Genomic DNA, 14,888 nt, shown 5'->3' on the forward strand with positions numbered 1-14,888 from the left:
TAGGCAGACTGGCAGAGTGTTTCTCTTTTATTTATGTGCCAACTGAACTGGTTTATGTCACATATTTCCTCACGTATTTCCTCAACTGTCATCGATTCGTACATTACAGTCATTATTAAAGAATTAAAATCGGGTGTAAAACGATAGAACAATACCAGTAATTTTGATAGACGTTTTCGGCTATTAATGTGTTGCTGCTTCGTGATGTTGGTTTCATTTCAGTAAAAGAACTATTATTCAGGCATTTTGATGTCTGAGCATTCATTATCATTATGTATCGTTACGTGTAGTGATACTGATACAGACTTTACTGGGCAGGGCCAGCCTCTCTCTTTGCCAAAATACTGAAAGTCAAGAAGTCCTCAGGTATAAACAAACGTCATCAGATAGATTTGAAAATTTATTTGGCCGTTAAAGAGACTGCATAATATACTAAAATTGTACGTGCACTGTATTGAAGTCTGGTTAAGCTGTCTATCATTATATTTATAAATCATCCTTTTGATTTCTGCAGAACCCTAATTTAACAGTGTTGATGCCGACATGTTTATCATCACATTTAACAGTTGCAAATGTGATAACGGTAATCGTGACTTTTGGCATAAAACGTCGTCGTTTACATTTTCATTAATTCCTTGTTTTCGATAATCGCCAGACTTTCTTGCTCATTGACATGGCAATTAATATGAATCATATAATTATGCATTTCGTCCAATCTGTGTCTTATTCTGCCTTACTAGGCGGCGCTCAACCTGTCATTCCACCGAATCTCTATTCGGCGGATATGTTTTATGAACATATTTTTATGAACATAATAGCCAGGGGTCCCCAGGTAAATTCTGCCACAATCATCCCCTTTTAGTTTTGGGCTGTCCAACCCTTTATTTAAAATGTGACACGATTTGGAAAAAATAAACATAGTAAATCAATTGTATTTGCAAATACATAAATAAATTGTCGTAGATATAACAAATTTGTCGGGAAATAAATAATTCAGGCAAACTTGCCACTTGCATGTGTCAAAGTCAAGAAATATTGCTAGTGTCAAGCAGTGCAATTCCCCTCCAGGAATTTTGCACGTCAAAAGGTTTGCGTCTGTAATCTGTTATATCATAACGCCCGCTGCTCCAGCATTTTAAAGTTATACCCTTTAGAGCCCATTGACAGAGTAACACTATCACAATATATGCTTTGTGAGTTTTATTCAGCTGTTCTCCTCTAAGCTTTAACTTTAAGACTCCACACACGTTTTATTCTATTTACATTTTCGATTGGTTACGATGGTCGCAGTTGTTTCGTGTAGGATTGTTTGTTTGTTGTGCATCATTGTTGAGACAAAAACATCATTTATCGGAATCATCCGTGGCCATCTTGAAGCTCCCACTTGAGTTCAAACTCCTGGTTTAGCTCTATCTCAACATTAGTGTCTGAGACGACCAGTTTATAAAAGTGGGTGTCTCCGGCTACCAGACTGCTTACCCGGATTTGCTGCTTCTTTTCCACTCGGGTCACGGAGATCACTTTCTTGGGAAGCCCGTACACTAGTATCCGTTCGTATTTCATTTTCATCACTCTGAAGTTTAGAGTTTTATCGGTATTTTGTTTGTAGTTAATAATAGTGTATTTATAGAATATAATGGGTTTCGTACTTCGTTTTAAATCAAATGGTTCGGTTGTTTTTAATCGGGGCTGATTCAGTAGATATTCCCAATAAACTATTAATATTATATTGCATTCTTTTTTTCTGTCTCTGGGGTAGTGGGATAGCGTAAATAATTACTTATATAATTTGTAATACCTTCATTATATGAACGGTTGTCCCTACTGTGAGGGAAGCCCCAATAAAAAATGTCTCTAAAAGTTCAAAGTTAAAAATGTCTATTATCGTAACGCATGAACCATACAGGAGACGTTTAATTACAGGCTGGAAAATCGTTTTAAATCTGCATTATGTTGTATGCAATTTTATAAATAAGCACGAATACAAAAACTCAGTGCTGAAAAATAACTTTGAATTGAGCATCGTTATCATAAGACTATATTATCTGGGTTCGTGTTTCTGGCAAAATAATCTGGCTTATATCATATCTTTATTTCATCTCAAAAACTGCAGCACGAATACAATAAATATTTGGTGCTGATACGATAAAAATTTAACATCATGGTTTCAAGACTTACCCTCCCCTGTATCCCCTCTGTGGCAAAGTAACACTTAGAGAATTATTAACAGCCCTGTAGTTGACCAGAGTGTAGTATTTTGTGTCCAAGCTGTTGGCTGTGTCTCCGTCGTCAAAGAGCCTGGTACTGTTGGCTTGTCCGGACTCGTCGAGCACCACGATCAGCCGAACCTGGTGCAAGACTTGTGAGATGGCAGAATAATAAAGACTAATAATCGGATATTAGTAACAAAGTTGAATGTTTGAAATTTTTGATAATCAAGTACGTGCGACTGAGGAAAACTTTTTAAAAAATTTCTTAATGGTCGACGTTTTAACGTCATATTTGATATTTATGTTTTCAAATTTTTTGATATGTATATGGTTAAAAATATGGTTAAAATTATCCAACATATTTCTACAATAATATGCCACAGAAAATTTAGTAATAAATACGGCCGAATTACAAATAGGGATTCGAACGCCTAAAACAGTTTATAGAACAATTTATAGAATTAAGTTTATAAACTCGTGTCATATTTTTGAGTTCATCTGATATCTGGTTATGATAAAATATGTTTTATTTCATTATTAAGCATACTCGCGTAAGTATTATTTTTAAATATTTAAGTTTATATTCACATGTAGCCAATATCATTGATGAACTTTATTTTTTTCACTCAGAAACAAAAGCCGTATTAGATATTTATGAATCATAAACGGATGATGCTCATTGAACTGTGACCTACTTTCCCTACTCCGCAATCAAATTGCCAAACCAATTATGCATGCTAGCCAGCGACTAGACAAATGACCAAGTCGACGATAGCATATTCTCGAATATCTACTACAAACCGAATATCAATTGGAGATTACAGAATAGTTTCCTAATTTAACAATGGCTGTACATAATTATTCACGGTTATTTTAAATCCAGTCCGGGAAACAGTAATTGTGGGAATTTCACAGTCTAGGAGAACATTTTATCGCTCCTTCAGCCCCGAAGCGCCTCTAAATATTAGCTGATAACCCAGTCTCTCGCCCAATAGCCTGGCCACATCACAATGGATATCCCGGGTATCCATTAGAAGCAATTACTCTCTACCCTTTCCAACTGCCTCTCCGACTTTCCAGACGATTCCCATCTTATTCAGGGGTCTTTAGCTTGCGAAATTTCATCTGACTACTTTATAGCCATTTTATTCTGCACTAATGCTGACCGATTGGTATGTTGGTATTTTTTGTCCCCTATTTCGCTTCTCCTCATTGGTTATAATACGATATCAGTTAGTTGGAGTTTGGTTCATGATATTGACGTCATCCACCAAAACAATCGATTATAATTCAGGGAAGAAGCCGTACAGGGCATAAACGTAAAAAGGCAATTTTTCAACTGTGAACCGTCCGTGCATATTTTTGACCAGCAGCTGCAGCTACGCTGTATTATTCCGAATTATCAATTATCTTTATCAGCCTGGTAGCCGTCATGCTTCTAATTGGTGTGCGTACATTATATCAACGTGCTAATTTAAAGCGTTGTGAGCTTTGTGTAATGTGTTATATCGGGTATTTTTGAAGCTCCATTTATAATTATCGTCAGTCAGTTTATCTTGTACGTGACTCCACTAGTACGTGATTCCACTAGTACGTGACTCCACTAGTGCGTGACTCCACTAGTACGTGAATCCACTAGTACGTGACTCCACTAGTACGTGACTCCACTAGTACGTGAATCCACTAGTACGTGACTCCACTAGTACGTGACTCCACTAGTACGTGACTCCACCCATCTTGTTTGAAGTTTTATTTTATGAGTATATTCTTTGTCAAACTTCCTTTATAAGTTTATACATAGGTACCTTTCAACTCGAAGCAATTGCTCGGCTAACATGCTAATTAGCTGGTTTTGTATACCACACCAAACCACCAAGCTTTCGATCATCTCCTTTTTTTGCAAATACCAGTTTATTATGACAGATGTTATTTGTTGTTGCAAATACCAGTTTATTATGACAGATACGTCTACCCAAGGGATGACAAATGAGATTAAAAGAAGAAGAGCTACTAGACCTACATGATGATCATCTTAAGGAGCGACCTAGTCTGACAACACCCTGGTTACCTCGTACTAACTTCGTGTCTCCCACAACTAACACCCCCTGGTTCCCTGACTATTACCATGGTGATTATCTTATCGTGTCTTGACTCTTGCAATATATATCTTATCTTGCAATATATCATGTTTTGCAATGTTTCTTCATTCTTTATTGGATATCGCTATCTTAACCTAGTAATAATTCCATTTTATATTCCATCGTTCATAATCCAAAAGTTATAAGATGAATATTGAATATTGAATATTTCTATTGGTGCCACTAACTAGACATGGCCTTTACAATTCATTAAAGCCAAGAAACCTTCCCCAATATAAATAGAGATGATTATTAGTAGTGATTAGCAAAAGAATCCTTTAATTCTTAACTTTGAACTTGTAAGATTTCATCGCCTTTGCTTCTTAAATGCAGTTACAAGTATGTAGATAAAGTCACAAATTTACGCGGAAACATTTACTCGGAAACAGTTACTGTGTCAATTCAACTGAAGAATTTATAACTTATGCCTTTATTATAGAACTATATTGGATCTCGATTACTGAGTTTGAGCTACTAACTACTTAAGTAATATGCTAATCCTTAATTTTTATTCCAAAAGAGGAAGAAGAAACGCCGGACAAGTTTGCTCAGATATCAACTATGATTATTTTCGTTGTGGGCATGATCGTCCTGGGAATTGTTGTGTATCAGTTTGTCTTGAAGAAGTGTAAAGACGACGATATGCCCCCTCAAAGAGCAGGTATATTTATTATTTTGTTGGGCGGGTGTCTGCGGTTGCGGTTGGTGGTTGATACCTGCAACTTACTAATTATATAATTACCACAATTGTGTAGCTCAGCATGTTTTTTAATATTTATGTCATGATAAATTATTTCACGAATAGAGTGGAGTCATCTCATTTTTGAGGAAAGCCCTTCTGTCTCCCTAAGCAAACGGTGCACTTACCCTTTAGTTCCATGGGCAAATAATACAGTGAAAAATTTGCCCAAATTTTATTTTAACTAGCATCATTCTTAACTGATATTAAACTAAAGTAGGATGTAACATTTAACTAAACTAAAGTAGGATGTAACATTTAACTAAACCGGTATCAGAACCTCCATTTCAGGCGCCCCACCCGCCCTCCAGTCGCTGATAACTGCAGCTACCCGCACCATCTCCATTACTCACTACGAAGAGTGTAACGGTGACGAGGACACACCTCTGGGTATCAGTACAGACAACAAATTGTTAAGAGGAACCCTCTCTGAAGATGAGGACGGGGTACCAGATCCTCCAACTTACCAGGAAGTCAGTTACAATAAGGACAGATATCATGGACAACCTCAGAGCAATGGACAACCTCAGTGTGAAGGTATCCGGAGTTATCCGGATCATAGGAGTATTCTGGATTCTCGTCCGTTGTTTATTGATGTTGAACCAGCAACACCATGACGCCTTGAAGAGTTAAGGCAACTGTGAAGTCCTCGTGTTTAACCTTACGATGAAGGCAAAGCTAAAGGATTAGGTTTGGGTGCTGCAGAAATCACCATTTAATTTTATGAATCATGGTTCAGAGATATGGGTCAAAACTTAAAGGAAATCAGAATATGACTTGAAGCAAAGTTTTGAATACTCATGCGAGTGGTTGAATGTTATCGAGCTTCTTTTTCTAAACAATTTTGCTTCAATAAATTTTATCGATACAAATTTTATAATATAACAAGTTTTTAAGTTGTTTCCTTGTCCTAAACATACCTTCTGCTCCCGGCTTGCTTCAGTAGTGTTAGCCGAATTCTGAGTCATAACCGCAGTTCCACCTTTCAAAAATGTAAAACTAGCGGGGGAGTTGGAGCCCAGAACCTTGACTTCAGTGGGGCCGTGGTAGCAGGAGCCATCTACCCAGTTACACCAGGTTCCAGAAGGTAAGTAACTTACTCTGAACTCCTCTCCTGAATAGTAATAAGCAACTGTCATTAAATAGTTGTACTTTCTAAGGGAGAGGTTCGGTTAATGAACACAGCTAGAATAATGACCAGTCGCAAATTGTTTCATTTAAATGAGATAATTATCGATTATAACCTTTGTCTCAGGCACGTTAGTGCTAACAATTTATCTCATCAACCACGCTAACTCATAACATGGCAATTGACAACACTGCACGTAATCTTATGGCCAAAATACTTTGCTTATCATGATAATTACTGCATGTAAAATACCCGTTCTAAGAATAGGAGTGTAGAGGATAGCATCTCCAAACAGCACCTGATCCTGATATAGACCAGCACTCTCATCTGCAGGGTAGTCAAATGTTAGGAACCTCAGAGGTACTTCACTTGACACGTGGGCTTTGTAGAGTGTATCGTAGTGGTAGTGGAGGAGGGTCTGCCTGGGGTGTTTCTGGGTTAGGTTGTGCAGAAAGGAACTAGTACCAGGAGGGGGTAGTACCTGGATGATACTTTCAAAGTGATCCAGATCCAGTGGATCTTGATCACTTTGATAGTGATCAAGATCCAATTGATAATAATGAAATTAGTGTCACGGTATCTCGACTCTTGTTTCTTGTAAGGAAGGATTATTGGACGGCACCAGCCTCTCTCTACCACATCTAAGATCCACTAAATGTTTGTGAACAAGTTAGCGTCAGGTCTCCAGGTAACAATTAGCATGTTATATTCTAATGAAAGGAAAGCAAACCTAAACTGTAATACGGTTGAAACTTTTTGTCTGAAAGTGTCGTCACCAGCGAAGAGGTGGGGTAGATTAGAGCTCAGACTCCAGGCAAGAGGGGAGATTACGGAGAGGTAGTACCACTTCAGACAGGCTTCAGAGGTCGAATACTCTGAGGGTTTTGTATGATATAATACCGTCTCGCTTTATATACAATGAGATAGTGAGATAAGTGAACCGAAAAGTCAGCTTGCACAATAATTATGGTAATTAGTGATAGTTGTGGGACTGGCTGGGTTTTTAGTGGCGCGGGGTCATGGTTCCATAATTAAAGGTAAAATGGTTTTTATCAATGTTGATGATTAACTAAGCAAGGAGGTCTAAGAAGGTAGTTTTAAATATGGTTAAAGCAAATGTGGGGAAGTAACCGAGGATAAATGATTTTTCTGAAATAAGGATAACTAACTCTAAGCTGAATCTCGGAAGATATGTTACCTTTAGTACAAATATTAGGTCCCACAATAGTCACTCCCAAGAAGTTGAACGTAACCATTTCATTGAGAGCTGCTTTAAGTCCCGTCAGATCATTAGGGTTGTCTACGTTAGAATCGTGGAAATGTCCGGCAACTGCTCCAATACCGGGACTAGTGCCATCGCTCACCTGAACAACACGTTATCCACATATGATAAGAACGTCCTCTCATTATCACGTGATAATTAAATCATGAGTAATTGAATAGATCCTTGATATCGGAAAGGAAAATACTTGGAATGGAAAATACACATTAAGTCCTCTTCAGTGACAACTTGATGTATTTAATAGTTAGAATTCTTAAGGTGTCCTAACCACGAGTGGTTGTTTGCTAACGCTATATGGTTTAAGAGCGCTCTGAGTAGCCATGGCTTGCTGGCAGGAGAAATGGTTGTGTAGTTCCAGTTGATTTCCTTTCTTGTTTAGACCGGACAAACACAGTGTGTTCTCCTCTAGGTTTCTTAACTGAGGGGTTGAACTGTTACGTGAATTTGGGTCTTCACTTATTGAGTTACCATGGTTACTTGCAGAATGCAAACGATAACAACATTTTGTTCCATGATTCCTCATACTTGAAATCATTTTTATTGTTTGTAAGCAATCGGAAACATTCGGAAATATGGAACTTTAGTTGATGGAGAATTTTAACATTGAGATTCATCCATAAAATCAGCAGTAAATAATTTCCTTATTTACTGCTGGCTTAAATCATTTACTAAATGGCTTAAATAAGCCGGCATTTATGAAAATACTTTAACTTTGCACAATCGTTAAAAGCACCAAATAAGGGGCGAGGGCTAAATTTTGGGGCAGATTCCAATAATCGTAATTACTACATTATATTCTTTATATTATAGTCTTTATTAAAGTCATAGTGGCAAGGTATGAACACTAACATTGAGAATGTCCGTAGCCAGGTTAACATCAGGGGCTAAGTCGGAGCAGACTCCTACCGACCCATTGATCTGGCTATAAGGTGTGTTCTGGTGTAGATGGAACCCGTACCTGTAGAGGTTCAGACACTTCGTTAATCTTGAGATCTCCAGATCAATAGAGAAATGAGAATACCCTACATTGCGTGCATTTAAAAGGTACTAAATGAGTCAGAATGAATAGGCTTCAACACAATATGTTAATGATAATATGGTGACTTATTTTACAGTGTAATCACCGAAATACCATGACCTACCCGTTAGAGTATTCGGTGAGGTTGGAATGCCACCACGTGGCGGTGTTTGAGGAGGTAAAGTCAGGATATTTAACCATCTTGTTCTTGTAGTACCCCTGTAGAGGATCACCCTCGCTGGTTCTGGAGATGAACACCTTCTGGTCTATTCCTGCTGAGTCCATGTAGTGGGTTTCCTCTTCTGAGGGGGTTAGTTTAGAAGATTGGGGGTATAACTGGCAATATTTTGATAGTTTGGCAACTCTTGATGTGATTACATTTGGAAGGATTACTGTACAGACAAGACATTCACATCACTACATTTCCCTTTATTCTGTCACCATCAACTCATAATCAACCTGCAATACTACTGATCAACTATCAACTAACTGGTAGAGAGGTGATTCCTGGAGGGACAGTGACGATAAACCTCAGTTTCTGGTTATCAGTAACGCTCTTGATATAGTCACGTGTTTGTTGAGTGTAGGAGAAGGGGAGAGATGCTCTGTTCATTGCGCTGGGCAGCAGAATCCCTGAAAAAGATAAATTGTAAAAGTTAATCAATAGTTAAATTACAATAGTTAAGCAGCTACAAGTCCGTCTTGATGTTGTAACAATGTTTAAAAATTGATAGCTATTTGATTGCGTATCAAGATTAAAAATTAGATTAATTTGTAAAACGTGAAAAATGCCAACCTTCCACTGGAAGCTTTCCAAGTGTCGTATGATTAGTTTGGATCAGTTCTAAGAGTTCCTTGTGAGAGGCAATCTTCTCACTACCGTAGAAATGTCCCAACCCCCAGTAAGGGGGTCTACAAGGAGCACCAATAACATCCCAGTACTGCCTAATTACATCTGCTACTGTGGGTCCTGTGAAAAACCTGAAGAGGAAGGGATTGAAGGGTTGATGTTGACAGAGTAGATATCTAATATCCTTATGTTGGGCTGAAACAAGAAATGGGAAACAATTTCTCACAGATTTTAATCGAACTAAACCTTATCTTCAGTTCGGTTTGAAGGATTACAATATTGATATTATAGTCTCGCTTGAGTGTGATATCCATTGGGTAGGTGCTATCAATGTAGATTCCACTCGCAGTCCCATTATTTGAAAGCAGTAATATAAACGGGTGAGCCCCTTCCTCGTCAGATCTTGTCCACATCTGTCGAGAGATTCGAATGATTATACCAATATAGTCAACCATATAGAATACAAATATGGTAGGGATGCTAAGTGCTTACACAATCAAACGTTTCTTCTAAAGTCTAAACCAGTTTTCTTATAAAGCAATTGAGGAAATTATAATTAATATTGAAAACGTGTGCAACGTTGACAATGTTAATAGGAAAGGCTTACTTTCAAAAACTCACAGAATAGATGGAATCATCGAATATCTTCTCAAGCTTACTGAATTCTCCCAGACCATACGCTTTGGAATATTGAGGAACTGCTATCGATAAACTAATAAAATTCTTCATAACACTGAGACTAGACTTGTTTTCCAGCCTAAAAATAACCTCTTTGTCTCGTGTTATATTGAAACCAAATGATATGCCATAGCTTATTTCATAGTTCGATTGGTTCTCTAATTTCTCTGAATCCTCTGAATTTTCTGAATTTTCTGAGGAGTTTGTTTGTCTCTTAGATTTGTTGTTACTGCTATTGTTTATGATGAGAGTCAATGAATCGTTTTCTGAATCGTCAAGCGTTGCCGTGATTTCTGTACCATTGGAGACTGTCCCGTCGGTAACATAAGCAGTTCTGTTTCCAATGTTGCTTGAGGAAGATAAAACGAAACTGTCTTTTGGGTAGAAGCACCTGAAAATTAATAGAACCCATAACGATGGCAAATGATAAATAGGATGAGATAAATAATCAGGAATCAGGATAAGACCATATTAAAAGTCTAGGAATGTTGCTACAAAACTAACTTGGGAATTGAAGCGGAGACAGGTTCCCCCTCCAGATCCACATTACTGTACAAACATCCCCCCTTGACACAGGAGGATGATGTCTTTCAGAGGACAGAATATCCGGTCTGAGACGGGAACTGTTATACTCGAGCTGGTGGCTTCCTGGGAAATTGAGATCTAATTCTGCGGGTTAATTTAGATTTTCTGGAAACGTGCGAACAGTTATCTATTATACTTATAGAGATAGGATCTAATGATAGGCGAGTTTCGTCTTTCAGCAAAGCGCTTAACTAAAAGATATAAGTGTTTCGTTTTATTTTTCTCAATCAAGCAGGTGAAAAGAAGTTTAAACCTGGACGGGCTCAGAAGTAGAGGTTTCTTTAGCCTCCTTTTTAGCTGAAGCGACCGCTATCATGACAATAGCAGCAGTGAGGATAATGAGGAGGAGCAAGAGTAAAACCGCTGCCACCACGATCTTAGCCTTCACTCCACATATCGTCCGTCTAAGGGGCCAATTAATTACTCAAATTGAATCATATTTATATTGTAAAATGTTCACAACTATTGGCAATTTTGTCGGAGAAGATGATTCGGTTAACATGTCGATTGCTGTTAGTTGATTAAAAAGATTCCTACCCATGCTTATCCACTATTACAAGCTACCACAAGATAATAAGTATTGAGAAACTTACAAACATTTCAAAACACCTCGTGCTTTTAAGGTTTACTCACGTTGGTTTGACGTTAGTCTCGCGTGGCTCCCCATTAACAGTAATATGGTTGAGAGGAGTGAAAGCTGGCTGAGGGGAACTAACTGCCCTCATAGAGGGCGGGGGCACTGCGTATTTGAACTCAATCTCTGCTGGTTTGTACTTCCGGAAGTATTATTCTAATCGCAGTTTTCTTTATGTAGACTTCTCACGAGCTCATTGATTATTGCAGAGGTGTAACGACACTCTGTTGGGTGATCTGAATGTGGTCTCAGATCGTGACGTTACATTCTCAGTTATACAGCTGTTGGGAGTAACGTCGATGAAAATCATTATCAGTAAATCAAGAAAATGTGTATTTTACAAAATCGCCGCAAATACAGATATTCTGATGTAGTCTAAGAAGAATTAAAGCACGAAGTACGAATGTTGATCGAAGAAAGCTGATAGTAAGGTAGCGTCTGACATGTAAAATTAATGTCTGACACTTGAGTAAAATAAGGAGCGAACAAATCTCCGTGAATCCCACTTTGACTTATCAAGAAATTACTTTTCCTACTAGCAGCCACTAAATACTAATCGACAACATGGCAGAAAGGTAATGGCAGAAAGGAGTTAACTTTAATTAAGATACAATCTGAGCAGCGGTGGCGCGGTGGTGCGGCCCCTTCAAGTTACTCGGTACTGTATCTCGATCAGGCAGCTGTATAGTGCAGTGGTAGTCTGCAATTTTAGATATCGTGTTACCACTGCAACAGAACAAAGAGAACTAGTTCAAACTAACTGGATTAAAACAATACGAAAAAAGAACAGAAACAAACTAAATCAGTCATAAGCAATGTTGGTATAATATGTCTGCCGTAAGTGCAATCATCCGACATAATATTTATATCTAAACAAGTTGCACGCTTAATTATTTCATAAGTTACCTTTTAAAGACATAACTTTTGTGCTGGAGATAAAATCCCAGACAAGTCAAATGCATCAGAGTAAGCACGACAAATTATATTTGAACAGCTTAATTTGACTAACAAATTAAAATACAACACTTAAGTGAGCTGTGTTTGGCACCGTATTCAGTTGAACCGTGGGAGAATGAGTAATGATACGCCTCCAGGTGTAATGGTATCAAATTAACAAATTAAAAATTAACAATCAGATAATTAGAATATAAAGACTCAGGACAGGGGACAGAACCGGTAGACAACTTAGCTTTTAAATGTCGATCACACGTACCGAATCATGAATATTTTGGATGGAAGAAGCTGTAATTGTAACCTAAACCAGCGTCTACACTCTACATGCACGGATCATGAACAGTAAAATTGGTAATTTTCCGAAGTCCACGGGCAAATCAGTTATCAAAAATTAAAGCAGAAGCAAATCAAGATTGCGATAATTTAACTATGGGCTCAAGTTATGAAATCAGAAATGACGTGCAGAAACCATGATATTTTGATATCTAATAATAGACCTGTATCTTGAAAATACCATGACGGCAACTTTACATGACGCTGATAGGAACGTTAATTTCAAACTACACCTGTAATATACTACCTCTCCTTCAAACACTCGAATGATAAATTTAGAATTATAAAGTTATAATGACCAGAGTACAGCTACAAGGTGAGATCTGCAACACACCTTGCAGACTTAAGAGCTGGGAAATGTGCAACAAAGGAAGATGGACCATCTTTAAGTGATCAACCGAGGCACCGATGATGTGGTCCCTACTAGTATATGTGCAGTAAACCACTCTATACCGGGTACCTCGATAATCCGTGCCTCTTTATATTAATTAACGTGCTTCTGATCTATACCATGGACCTCGATAAACCGGGCCTCTCCTTTCCCCAGAGTACCTAGGGAAGTGGTTATATGTTCAGATGGTCGATGGTAGAAAAATCGAATCTAGGCTGCAGTCAATCGGTGAGTATTTACTGCAAATAGGAATAACACACTGCCTCAGGCCCAAAGTTAATTACCAAAGTGCATATAATCTATAACAATAATGAATATAAACTCATTCTTCCCATTCTCGCTGATTGGTATTTACTCGTGAACGAACAAGGCAACCTACTACACATGACACGAACACTGATCCCATATATAATTATATCAATATGGTGACGGTAACTGTAAAGCTGATCATGCTTCCACTACCATGTGTAGACTGAACAAAGATGGTATCATTATACCTATCTAAGAAGTTGGATATACCGGTACCCAACCTAACAAAATTATTCGACGGCAACGCCCGCGTTATGATCAACCAGTATCTTTATGATGATGTGGCCGAGCATGCAATGGTTATACTTATATTTGAGAAGATCATCGCTAATTGAATCAAATCAGTTTGTTTAACTTTACTGGTTATAGCTATATCATTGTAAAGTGTATCTTGTATCTTCATGCCGTACCATTCCTGGCACAACAAATATTAAACTCCGAGTTCATTAATCGTTATACTGTTATGGATATGGCTACTGGCGAGGAGGTGACCAATATTGTTATGTCACGTGACTACAATCAAACAGCTTCCAACTACCGTAGACTATCGGAGCACACGAACTCCTCGTAGAAAAACAGCAAGAAGCTCAGGGAAATGAACAAAAGCTCTCACATTGAAGACGTTTTTCTTATCTACTATCGTTTTTCTAATCTAAGTATTGCTAAGAGAGTGCGGTTAAAGTCAGCAGTACCGGATCCAATCTAGTTTACCCTTGGAAGGGTAAACTAGATATTGGAGGAATGAAAATTAATGAGATTGCACAAAGAGATCGTGTGACGATGAGAGGGCTCTCTAAACCCATATTTGGGAGGTACTACCTACTTCCTACTACTTTAAACTTTACAAAAGTACAGGTAGTTTCATTAGATATCGGCCCACAAATCGTAATATGTACGTATGTTATAGAAGGGGCATGTAGTATTAAGTAGATCGACTATAACAGTGATCACTCACAATTGAACTGGAGTGCATGATCAGGCACAATTTAAGCTCGGCAGCTGGGAAATAGAAACTCTTGAGCACTGCAGGACTGGTTGACTGGCTGACTGGTAACTGGTTGACTGGCTGACTAACCTTATTTGACTAACCTTATCATGTCTCATTAGAGAATCATTGTTAAAACGCATTTAAGTGACTCGATTCATTCGAATATATCATTTATTCTTTAATCGGCTTATCGGCCCCATGATTTAATATCTCCTGCTTTTGTCAACGCTGCTTTTCCCTCTTGCTAATAGTAAAAGGTGATGGCTGCCCAAAAGACATGGTTAAACTGTTAAAGGTCCATGATATTCGTTAACTTGAATTGGGAGAATATTGTCTGGGTTATACTTATAGACGAAGGGCCAGCTTCATCATTGCAAGTAAATGTTACTTACTTGTGCTAACTCCTTAACTTAAGTTAAGTGCGACAGAGGACGGTTCAGAATATTTGGCGAATAGTTAGCGATTCGCCTTCGGTTGACCGAATATATTCGGTCTATTAGGTGTCCAGCGATTCGATAACCGAATATATTCAGTCGACCGAATCATTCAATATTTTCGGTAACCCTAATAGTAATCTAAGATGGCAAGTACGTACGGTACGTACCTTTAAAAATAGCTGTACGGTACGTACTTTTAAACTTGGGCTGAAA

General features: G+C 38.1%; 3 protein-coding genes across 3 annotated transcripts; 1 reads left to right on the plus strand and 2 right to left on the minus strand.

Annotated features, from left to right (window-relative positions):
• Positions 1-962: 962 nt before the first annotated feature.
• Positions 963-8,808, minus strand: LOC134816467 (lysosomal alpha-glucosidase-like). The gene is made up of 9 exons (XM_063825320.1): positions 8,641-8,808; positions 8,348-8,456; positions 7,767-7,916; positions 7,415-7,580; positions 6,947-7,091; positions 6,469-6,638; positions 6,008-6,201; positions 2,179-2,348; positions 963-1,573 (listed from the first exon to the last, which is right to left on the minus strand). The coding sequence occupies exons 1-9, from the start codon at positions 8,799-8,801 to the stop codon at positions 1,357-1,359; spliced, it is 1,482 nt and encodes a 493-aa protein (XP_063681390.1). The 5' UTR covers positions 8,802-8,808; the 3' UTR covers positions 963-1,356.
• LOC134817218 (uncharacterized) lies at positions 4,052-5,880 on the plus strand. Its single transcript, XM_063826354.1, has 3 exons — positions 4,052-4,338; positions 4,869-5,009; positions 5,379-5,880. Exons 1-3 carry the CDS (start codon positions 4,197-4,199, stop codon positions 5,702-5,704), a joined length of 609 nt encoding a protein of 202 aa, XP_063682424.1. The 5' UTR covers positions 4,052-4,196; the 3' UTR covers positions 5,705-5,880.
• Positions 8,809-8,997: 189 nt separating the features above from the next.
• On the minus strand, positions 8,998-11,529 carry LOC134817461 (lysosomal alpha-glucosidase-like). Its single transcript, XM_063826601.1, has 7 exons — positions 11,263-11,529; positions 10,883-11,033; positions 10,549-10,692; positions 9,988-10,435; positions 9,613-9,779; positions 9,313-9,497; positions 8,998-9,149 (listed from the first exon to the last, which is right to left on the minus strand). Exons 4-7 carry the CDS (start codon positions 10,093-10,095, stop codon positions 8,998-9,000), a joined length of 612 nt encoding a protein of 203 aa, XP_063682671.1. The 5' UTR covers positions 10,096-10,435; positions 10,549-10,692; positions 10,883-11,033; positions 11,263-11,529.
• Positions 11,530-14,888: the final 3,359 nt, after the last annotated feature.

Source organism: Bolinopsis microptera, chromosome 6, assembly GCF_026151205.1.
Source record: "Bolinopsis microptera isolate Bmic1 chromosome 6, MBARI_Bmic_1.0, whole genome shotgun sequence".
Taxonomy (NCBI): domain Eukaryota; kingdom Metazoa; phylum Ctenophora; class Tentaculata; order Lobata; family Bolinopsidae; genus Bolinopsis; species Bolinopsis microptera.